At 40.1% G+C, this 10,648-nt stretch overlaps 2 protein-coding genes across 2 annotated transcripts; both read right to left on the reverse strand.

Moving 5' to 3' along the window:
- Positions 1-481: 481 nt before the first annotated feature.
- cnp (2'',3''-cyclic nucleotide 3'' phosphodiesterase) lies at positions 482-5,588 on the reverse strand. Its single transcript, XM_010775462.1, has 4 exons — positions 5,481-5,588; positions 2,416-4,119; positions 2,189-2,316; positions 482-1,818 (listed from the first exon to the last, which is right to left on the reverse strand). The coding sequence occupies exons 2-4, from the start codon at positions 4,079-4,081 to the stop codon at positions 1,369-1,371; spliced, it is 2,244 nt and encodes a 747-aa protein (XP_010773764.1). The 5' UTR covers positions 4,082-4,119; positions 5,481-5,588; the 3' UTR covers positions 482-1,368.
- A 539-nt stretch (positions 5,589-6,127) lies between these two features.
- Positions 6,128-10,623, reverse strand: odad4 (outer dynein arm docking complex subunit 4). Its single transcript, XM_010775463.1, has 11 exons — positions 10,318-10,623; positions 9,266-9,397; positions 8,968-9,121; positions 8,790-8,851; positions 8,474-8,624; positions 8,095-8,316; positions 7,801-8,008; positions 7,629-7,715; positions 7,273-7,469; positions 7,005-7,105; positions 6,128-6,909 (listed from the first exon to the last, which is right to left on the reverse strand). The coding sequence occupies exons 1-11, from the start codon at positions 10,441-10,443 to the stop codon at positions 6,874-6,876; spliced, it is 1,476 nt and encodes a 491-aa protein (XP_010773765.1). The 5' UTR covers positions 10,444-10,623; the 3' UTR covers positions 6,128-6,873.
- Positions 10,624-10,648: the final 25 nt, after the last annotated feature.

The raw sequence follows: 10,648 nt of genomic DNA on the forward strand, positions 1-10,648 counted from the left end.
ATAACTTTTATTTTGTGTTTGCTAAGTATGTGTTGGTTCTAATACCTTACAATCATTTGTGTCAAGTCAAATGCCGACTGCAGGAATTTCTAAGTATATCCCCACTGTTAAGTAAAGATGTATAAACAGAAAGCAGTATTTGTTTTAACCTACATTGTTTGGCAATTGTGGCAGTCACTCTAATAAGGTGCAAAAATAACCTAAGAGATTAAGCACAAATGCATTGGGTAAAACAAATGGGATGAAAGCTTTAAAGTACAGTTGTGCACACAATGCACCAGAAGCTAATACAGATTCATCGGTTAAACCTTTTACAACTTGTCAGTACACACTGAACAAAGAATGGGTGCCCTCTGCTGGTTTATATGGTTAACTACAGCCGGATACTTTAAGAAAATGACCATGTGCAAATAAACTTGCAGCAACTAGCCTGCATGTTAATAACCAAACAGCGGTACTGAACATACAACAGACTGCGTAATTGGAGCAAAGCATGTTCTTTTTTATTAAGTGTACAAAACAAGTGCAAAAATAGTGATTCGCAAGAGCTACAAAGTAGGAACTGTCCTTCAACAATTAGACACAAAGGATACAAATTGAAATGCAATACATGGAAGTGCTGTTCAAAGACAATAAAACAGATCAATGATGCAGCCTTGAACAGTAGAAAAGATTGCAAAATATGAACCTGGATTCACAGCATTTGATAAGAACTAAGTGCAAGCTGTTAAAACAAACACAATTTATCAGCATTCTCCCTTTAAACTATGCACTGTGCAAAGATTTTACAAGGAAGGACCTCAATTAATGACATACATTTTAATACACTTAATCAATTAGCTAACTTTGGCCCATATGCTGTTGTAACAATTATTTCATAGGCAGCACACACACACACACACGTCCCGAAGTGACAGCTAATCTTTTTCACTTACAACTAAGCGGCAAAGGTTCTTTTAGAAAGGCTTACAGTTGCTATTATGCCAATACTGGGAAGCATGCAATGAAAGTACCTAATTTTTAACATCTGAATACTGAGAGACAAGACATGTACCGAGGAGGAAATCTAAGTTGTTGATAACTGTGGACCTGTAGGGGGATGCTATACTACATTAGTCTAAAACTGCAGCTACCTCCTCATCAAATAGCCAGGAAATGCAACAGATCTGTGAAACAAGATACCGAAAAACGTTGACAACAAGCCTGTCTGTATTAAAGGCATCTTAGGTTGTGGTGCAAATCAACAGTAAAAAAGGCACACAGCTTGTGGATTTAGGGTGGCTATAACTGAAACCCACAAACCTTGCACAGAGTAAGCCTAACCGTAATTCACCAGTCATCCCGGCCACACATCCCCATGTTTGCCATTTACAGTATGGTGCACTTTTGCTTCTTCTTCTTCTCTGGTTCTTTTTTGGTCAGCTCTACCTCCTTGCGCCCGTAGAAGCTGGAGAAGCAGGCCGGGGTGCAGATCGGCTCCCTGAGGGTGAGCAGCCACCTTCCTTCGCCGTAATAGGTCAGCGAGCCAAGCTCCATCTCCTCGATGGGCTCCCCCTGCTGGCCCTCCTGCTGCAGGGTCAGGATCTCGAGCAGATCCAGACCCGTTTGAACTGGCTCAACATGCTCGGCACATCCCAGGGTGATGTGTGCACGGCTTCCCCGCGGCAGGGAGGTGGACCCTGCCTCCTCTTCGGGATCAGCTGGCCACAGCAGAAGCTGCTCCTCGGTGAGGGACACTCTGGCACCAACAGTGCGAGGAGTCACAAAGAGGGCACTCAGGGACAACTCGAATGCAGAACCGTAGAATTCTTTGACCGCCTGAAGAGCAGAGGAAAGAATAGGATGAGAAAACTCTTTGAAATGAGCACTAACAATGCACGAAATAAAACACTTATTAACAGCTTATAAACTAGGGTTGTAAAGGGGCGGAACATTTCAAAAAGGGAAGTTTATTTGTAACGAGCTAGCTATTAACATGTGAGATGTAGCGTGATAAGTATGCCAATTGAAGAGTTTAGAAAATATATATCTCAATTCATTATTCATTGTAAAACATCTCTTTATAAGTCAGTTGTTCACTTACACTAATATTTGCACACATCAAGCCATCAAATTGATATTTATCTGGTAACTTACTGCAAATAAAATAAATACACATATTAAGCAAGTATAACATGACAGATCTTACTGTGTTCTGAGCATATTCTTTGGCACCAGGAGCTTTTCCGTAGTCACAGAATTTCGTAGTGCAATGGAGGGTTCCTTTGGCCTGAAAGTATTGTTCCAAATCCACCTCCTTCTCAGCTTTCCCAGTGACTGTAATCACAAGACGATATTGGTTGCATTTTAGTCATGGCAAACATATTAAAAACTTAATAGTTTGCAATAAATTAACACAACATAAGATACACTCACAGTCACTCAAGTGTTTCTTGAAGGCCTCCAATGTGTCCAGAGTTTTCAGGAAGTCCATTGATGTGCATCGGACCTTGTCCTGGACGGAGGAGAGAAGAAACCAGCCAAAGAAGAGAGGAAGGGACATTTCCTCTAGTGGACCCCTCATGGTCTCCAGTTGGGCCTCCTCCAGTCCACGCCTGGTCTTCTTAGTTAGCTGAGCTGGATCTCGGCTCCATTCAGTAAGTGGCTCCAAAAAGACACTAACAAGGTGGTGTTGCTCGGCAAGTTCCCCCATGCGAGCCAGCCGATCCTGGGTGTGGTTGGTGTCATCCACCACTATCAGCACAGATGAGGTGGTCCCTGCAGTGCAGCAGGCCACCACAGCCTCATCCAGAGCCTTGTACCCATCGACAGAGGATTCTGGATTTTCTGGCTTTATACCATGGTCATCAGCAGTGATAAGAGTGCAGTGGTCTTCGTAGGCATCTGCTATGGCACGCGCCAGGAAGCTTTTACCACTTCCTGGAAGGCCTCTGAGGACGACAAGTGTACGAGAGGTTCGCATGGAGTCTTTGGTTTTCTGTTGTTCCAGGAGGGCAAAGGCCAGGGAGCCAGATGCAGGGACTGCATCCTCTTCCTTCTGAACCTCAGCATCGTTCTTCTCAGAGGTTTCAGCTGCTGCTTCAGCTCCTTTCAGAGTATCAGACTCCACTGATTTTTCTGGTTCAACTTCCTTCTCGGCCTCTGAAGGTTTCACAGATGCCTCTTCTTTCAATGGAACCACTTCTGTTGGCTTTTCTGAGGAAACTTCTGCTACCAACACAGTCTCAGCTGCTTTTTCTTCTTCCACAACCTTTGTTGGCTCTGCTGCCTCAGCCAATGTCACAGCTTCTGTTGGCTTCTCTGAGGCAACCTCTGCCACGAATACAGTCTCCGCAACTTTTTCTCCTGCTACCAACACAATCTCCGCCACTTTTTCTTCTGCCACTTCCTTTGTAGGCTCAATTAGGATATCTTTTTCCACAACCCTCTCTTCTGGAACTTCTTCTTTCCCACTAGTTAATGTCATCTGCAATTCTGTCTCAGTTTCCACTTGTTCTGACATTACCTCCTCTTTGCTAGGAGACTGCTTATCTACTGCCGGCAGCAGCGCAGTTGGTTCAGGCAATGTTTGCTCTTGCGGTTCAGCTTGTGGAACTGATTCTGCCAATTTCTCTGGCTCTGGTTTAGGGGCACTCTCAGCCAGAGGTGTTTGCACTGGCACAGGTTCTGGGTCATTCTCTGGCAAGAGCTGGATGTTTTCTGGTTCTGCGTGTAGAGCTGCATGTGGCTCAGAGATCTTTTCAGATGACTCATCTAGTTCTGGTGCAGCCACCAAACTAGCCTCAGACTCCATTTCAGATTTTTCTGTGGGCAAGTTGTCCCCCATTTTAGTTTTTTCCTCAGACAGCACAACATTTTCCGTCACAATCAACTCTTCTGTTTCTGACAAGTTTATGACTTTTTTATCATGGCCATTCACCGCCAGCTGCTCGGTCTCTTCCTCAACAGCTGGGGGGTTCTCAGGCTCTGAGAATTCTTCTGGAGTCTCCAACTTTGACACAATCCCTTTTTCCATGTCAGTGTCCTCTTGCTGTGGACTTTCTGATGCATTTAAAACCTCGACACTCTTTCCAGTGTCCATGTCTAGCCTAAAGTCGGACTTAACTCAGAACCATGTACCTTAAATGTAAAATTAGAGAAGAGAGAAATGATATATTTAGATCAATGATGAATTTGGAAACAATTTTTAAATAGATACAAGCTTCAGAAACGTTGGCCCTGTGGTACAGCATAATTCTAAATTAAAGCTGACTGAAATTGGTTGAACTGAAATAAAAAAAAAAGGGAATATGCTTTTATACTTTCACTTCCGACTGCATTTTGTCAGACCCTTCTAGAGGCCAAAATCAAATTGTTTTATAAGGACTGTGGTTTTTAATGTCTCAAACAGGAAGTTACCCAATATCAATGATTTGAGAAAGAGACGGGAGTTAAAGGAGGTGGATTTTTTTATAATATAATAAACGTTTTAGACATTTTCAATGTGCAAGACGTGGACACATTTGGGTTCAGTAGAGGTGTTATACCCTTGGGCATACAGTAGGAGTGGTGGGCAACATTTAGGTACCACAGCTCAATCAAATTATAATTAAAATGTCTTAAAAACACAAAGACAGTGTTATAGACACACAAGCCTGCCTGCAACAACACTATACCTTACCATTGCTAAATTACCTCCGCAATAACCTTTACAGTAAATAGACAAAGGGAACTTAAAAAACGGGGCAATGCTGAAAAATGATGACTTCATTGTATTGTGACCTCCACCGTGTGCCAGGTTATTTGACATTTTAGTGAAATATGTGGTAATAAAGACTGGATTAAACATAGGCCTACGTGTGAAACCACATTGTGTCATGAGACAGAAGGGGAAGCTCTCACAGCAACCCAATGTGTCAACAAAGACAAACATTTAACAGTATTTTTCCAGTTAGGGAATACACAAAAAGAGAAAGTAAACTGAAGTAAAAGGTAAAATAAGGACACTTTCACATGTATTAAACGTTATCTCTTTCGATATGAAAAGGAGGGTACAGTATCAGTAAATGTCGCATCGAGGCATTATGGTAGCAAGTTTAGATTAAATACAAAATGTAATTAAGAATATTGCTTTATGAAATAAGTTTCGAAGACGGCGTCCAAGTGAGCTCAAATATTGTTTTGATTTGATTTGTTTTACACAGAGAAAACGAAAATCCTTGCATTTTTACTAACTGCACAATGTGGCCAGGCGGGGAGTGGCGTGCACCTAGCACGCTAGACAAAAACAATTTAGCCTGGCAGTCAGTAATGCTGGCTATATCATCACGAGCTACAGCGCCACGTCCTAACATCATGTCTTTCTGGCGTTTACAAATCACTGTATGTTATTGGAGCAACTCTTTGCAGGCTGTCTATGCAATTATTAAGTAACTATTACATGAAGGACGAGCAGTAGCACTCTGTATGAAAGGCTTTTGTTTGCTGAAATGCCAGCTTACCGGTAAGGCTGCAGTGGAGCTGTCGGTGGCCGCTGACCACGCGTTTCTCTCAGGATACAATGACAAGGCAAACCCTGGCACACACATGCACCCGCTTCGCTCTTCAAGAGGAAAACGGAAATTCCCGGTAACGCGCAACTGGGCGTGGTTACGGGCACGCCCCTGAGGACCGGAAGGACGCCACTGGAGAAGATTTAAAATAAGAAAAAAATAACAATAATATGAAGTGTAAAAAATGCTTTACTTTTGTTGTTGTTATCAGTTCTCTCGTATTTTGTGTGTGACTGTAAGCTAATACAACAATATGCAAAAAAATATTGACACAGCTTTGTAGTATTTCTCCAAATTCATTTAACTATTTTTCATTTACATATATTTAAAATCTTTTTTGTATAGTTTGAAAATAAATAAATAATATGAAGTGTAAAAAAATCATTTAGTTTTTTTGTTGTTATCAGTTCTCTCGTATTTTGTGTGTGCCTTACGTAGTCTGTAAGCTAATAAATAAATAGGCAAAAGATAATTGACACAGCTATGTAACACATAAATGAAGTGACAAAGTGCACATGAAAAATGGTTGTGGAAATCTTTACTTAGGGCTACTTGCACAATTTTCAGGCTCAGAACTATATCTTAATAAATAAAAAAATTAAACATACTTGACGTTACCAAACCCTTTGAAATTAAACTGTGTACCACTGTACTTTGTTTCACATTCGTAAAAAAGAACTATATATATATATATAGAAAAAGTAAGCTATTATCAAAAGCAGGAAATGAACATTAATTGCTATTTTACTGTCTCAGAAAGAGGAAGTTCCCTGCAGCAAGTAGCTCTGTATGGGGAACTGATAAGTTATCAAGAGCAAACAAGGTTTATGGATGGCAGGTAGCGGTGTGCATGTAAAAACGTGTGATAAGATCCCTCTGTATTTTGTATATGGAGATAACTGAAAATAAGGATGTAGGCCAGATATTGAGCTTCACAACACTTCTCCATATACATATCTTTTACTTCAGAGAACAGTATGCACAATCACTACTCTATGGCGTTGTGAGCTCAATGTTAGCTGAAATAAGTGATAGAATTACAGTACAACCCTGAGATCCAGGATCTGGTTAACGTGTGTGACCTTTAAGAAGTTATTACATAAATAAAACTGGGTCTTGCTTATAAATGATTGTGTCTTAAAACAGGTCTATTGAAAAATGTGTTTCTAAGGCGACCATCAAAATGCATTCATGCATTTTAAGAAAATTATAATATCTCAGTTGCCAGTTTCCTTTTATTGATATATTTTTATTCTACAATTTTCCATTTTATTATATGTGTTTTCTGTATGCCTTCTGCTTAATTAACACTCAAGCACCACACATCTTGCGATGGTCATCCTCACTGTGGAAGGTGTTGCTTGGCTTCATCAAGGGCCTGAAAACAGAATGATAAATTTCAGCAAAACAAATATTTCCTTAAATGGAACTACAAAATATGGCGAAGACAAGCATAGACAACAAAGAGGAAACCTTCTGAATGACATTCGTGGCAGAGTCATCTTCTTGCAATCTGGCCTGAGTCAAAGCTCTCTCAAAGTGAAAGACACCTGATCCAAAGTTTCCAAGTTTCACTGAGAGAAACAGAAGGGAATTGATTTATCAGATGGATCATTGATTGACAACTGACACTAATTACATATAAATTGAAATATTGAGTAATAAGATAACATGTCACAGTTTCTCAAATTATAAATATTAGACAATGTCGAATAGTATTATATAAAAAACAGATAATTACATTCTGCTTGTGCCACCAAAACATGGCCATTCATCTGCCATTTCTCATCAGCAATTTCATCGGCAGCAGCCACTGAGCGGACGCCATAGGCTCGGGCTTCTTCGTGGCGATTGAGCTCCAGGTAACACCTGCCGATCTCATGAAACAACCAGGTCTTTTCCAAACCACCACAGACCAAGGGAACCTTAATCTCCCAGCTGAATTTGAAACAGACACAGAAAATAAAATGAAACTAATGTTCATCAAAAGATACAATAATCAATATACTAATCTTCAGTCATGCATGTTGAGAGGTGTGATTACAAGATAACGGTAAAAAAACATGCTTTGCAAAGGACAGCTGCAGTTTAGCTTACAACTCGATGGCTTGTGCGAACTGTCCAATTTGGGCGTAAACCCGCCCAATGTTGTCCAGAGCCCTGGACATTGCATCTGGGAGTTTGCTGTTGACACAAAAACATTATTAGAAATGTGATGTTTTGCTGTCAAATATAGTCACTTATGTTGTGTCTAACTGTACATTCTCACCACTGCTTAGCCAACTCCAAGTCTTTTTGATGATGCGCCAAAGCTTTGTCCATGTCTCCCAGGTCGATCAAGGCATTCCCAATACAACTGTGCAGGCTGCCAATAACCTCTTTCTTATTAGGCACCTCTTTCTCGGACCAGCCCTGCACTACCTTCATGACTTCTTCTGCCTTCATCAGGCTACCTTCTGCATTTCCTGATGTCAACTCTACGACAAGCAACATACAGAAAGCCATTTTTTGCAGACTTAAAAAAACACCAAGGGTGACAAAATCAGCCAGAAGCCTGACTTACCTGCATCAATGTCATCCAGGCTCTTCAGAAGAAACTGAACAGTCTCAGAGGGTGCGCTGTGCCCTTTAGTACCATTGTTTTGCTTGACCTTGCGCTCCTTTTTTTGTGCACAAATAGGTCTCTCCTGGTTCCAAAACTCCGTGCAAACGTCAAGGTATGTGAGGCAGCCCTGAATGACGTCCTGAAGTCGCTCCCCACTTTTTGTCTTGCCTTTTACCAGATCTGCAGATCATTGTGCAACACTTTTAGATATTAGTCTTAAAGAAGTGAAAATAAACAATTTAATTTTGGTCATTTTCAATATCTGTACTGCCAGCAAATGAAATATGTACAGAAACAAAATCACAGCAGTAAGCAAATCCCCCAAACCCCCCAGTACCTTCATCTTTGAGTAGGGTTTCTAGATACTTCTTATCACTGTAAAACTCTCCAAGCAGTTGTTTGGTTGTCTTCTCACTTTTGGGCGTGTTCTTTGTCTGCAGTTTTTTCTCCGTGGTCAGATTCAGAATAGCAGCTATTGGTTGGGCCCTCTTTACCCATTATGAAAGAAAACAGTATTGTGCATCAGGGTTGAACTTTGCATACCAATACATGTTCAGTCTAGGAAATGTGGACACGTATACTTACAGCCACTCTACCTTCACCTTTCCTGGTAAATACTGGGTTATAAAAAGGGGAATACAAAAAAGACTTACCTCCTCATCTTTTTGTAAAAATGATAGGTCCCCTTTTATCTCCAGTTTTACAGAGGAAGGACCTAGAAGATGCCAGATAAGAACGAATGTTTTTAGGTGTGAGGAGGATTGTTTGAAGATGTGTTTTGTTTGAGGTTATTTTGTAACTACAGTTTTGTGTTATTTTCAAATTACTTACTTGCAACAGAGTTTTCTATGGCCTCCTGTGCTTTCTGGATACCCAGTCTGAACTCCTGTATTTGTGGACGTAGTTTTTGTCCTCTGTGGTAAAACACCAGCCCAAATTCAAATTCCCCCATGTAGTACAAGGCCTCTGCTTTCTGGTATAATCCCTAAAAAAAATCAGATTAAAATAAACGTGTATTAGATTCACTTTTTATAACTGATTTCATATTTACACTGGGTGTAGGGTTGTTGGCTCTCTGTAAATATAAGACAACTTTAACAGGCATTAACATTTCTGTCACCTAGATTACCTCAAAAAATGACTTGTCTTCTTTGAGTGAAGCCTCTGCATCCTTCAAAGCGTTTTCAGATTGCCCCATCTTCAGGTAACATTTGCATCGGCCAACGTAGCATGTCTTATCATCAGGCTTTAAAGTCAGTGCCTAGAACAATACAAACAAATAGTCATTACATGATGCTCTCAGGAAAAAATAAAAGTGTATTTCCATGCATGACATTACTCTGTTAACTGTTACAATTATTAAATAAATAAACGAAAGGTGTATTTATACCTACAGTATGTTGCCTATACATTGCTGCATTTGTCAGGACAATGAAAAATAACAAATCACAGTTCAATGAGAAAATATGTTTTGGACAAACTCCAAAGATCACATGTTGCCTTCTCACATAATCTAATCTAAAAGAAATAACAGGAGCCCATTGGTTTATCAGAATCAGAATACCTTTATTAGTCCCACAGAGAAATTGTTACAGCAGAAAAGACCCAAAGACAGCTTAATGTTACCTAAGAAGCATGCAGAAAGCAAGTGTCTGACTTCAAGTTACCTTAATGTTACTTTTTTGCCCTTGAGTAGCCTACACTTGTCTTGCCATCGTTGTAGAGCGGGTTGCAGTGGTTTGAGTCGGATATAGAAGGATATGCCTTTCTTTGGGTTGCTCCCAACACACATATTTGCTTTGTGTACAGGTTAAAGAAACACTTACCTTGTATATCAAAACAATATTTATATTGTTGGTCAATGGTGCTTTTTATATATACCCCTTTTCCACCACACAAACGCGTGTACCTTAAAGCACTTATATTTCTTACCCTTGTTATATCTGAATGACTGTGTTGTTCTTCTCTTTTTTTTGTGTAATGTTGTTGAGTACTTTCAGAGTCTATTTTGGACACTTGGCCTTAAAATGTATTTTAAATGTGCATTGACATCCTTAACGTATTTTAATTTTAAAATGTTCTGTAGTTATCACCATACCGTGATAAACTTGAGTGTTGTTGTAGGCTACTCACCCTGCATAGGTAGCTAACGTTACTTAGCTAGTAACTAACGTTACTTACCGTTGTATAGCTTTGTATCGCCTTTTTGTACTCCCCTTTAGTGTACATCCAATCTCCATCAGCCATTAAAGTGGAGAATACGCCTTTTGGTTTCTGTCCATCTTGATCTAGGCCTGTGTCTGACATTTTTAGGTAAACGGTTGTGCAGACATGAACTTTAGCGTGTGTTTAACTCATAAGCGTTTCCGGTCAAATGGTATCCTAGCAACAACATAACAAACCGAGAGTGGGAAACAGTGCCATCTTCTTCACGACCTACGTATTACACATACATCTTTATGACATGTAAACAATTATATTTGTAACAACCATATTTTGTTGTTAATAATCT

This window comes from Notothenia coriiceps, unplaced genomic scaffold (genome assembly GCF_000735185.1).
Source record: "Notothenia coriiceps isolate Sejong01 unplaced genomic scaffold, NC01 NC01_scaffold00015781, whole genome shotgun sequence".
In the NCBI taxonomy this organism is placed as follows: domain Eukaryota; kingdom Metazoa; phylum Chordata; class Actinopteri; order Perciformes; family Nototheniidae; genus Notothenia; species Notothenia coriiceps.

Coding starts and splice junctions, on each gene's coding strand:
- odad4 (XM_010775463.1), bottom strand. CDS start 10,443: ATGTCAGACACAGGCCTAGATCAAGATGGACAGAAACCAAAAGGCGTA. Junction 8,625..8,789: donor TTTTACAAAAAGATGAGGAG/GTAAGTCTTTTT, acceptor TAATGGGTAAAG/AGGGCCCAACCAATAGCTGC. Junction 7,716..7,800: donor TTGGAGTTGGCTAAGCAGTG/GTGAGAATGTAC, acceptor TTGTGTCAACAG/CAAACTCCCAGATGCAATGT.
- cnp (XM_010775462.1), bottom strand. CDS start 4,081: ATGGACACTGGAAAGAGTGTCGAGGTTTTAAATGCATCAGAAAGTCCA. Junction 2,317..2,415: donor CAAGAAACACTTGAGTGACT/GTGAGTGTATCT, acceptor TTGTGATTACAG/TCACTGGGAAAGCTGAGAAG. Junction 1,819..2,188: donor AAGAATATGCTCAGAACACA/GTAAGATCTGTC, acceptor TCTGCTCTTCAG/GCGGTCAAAGAATTCTACGG.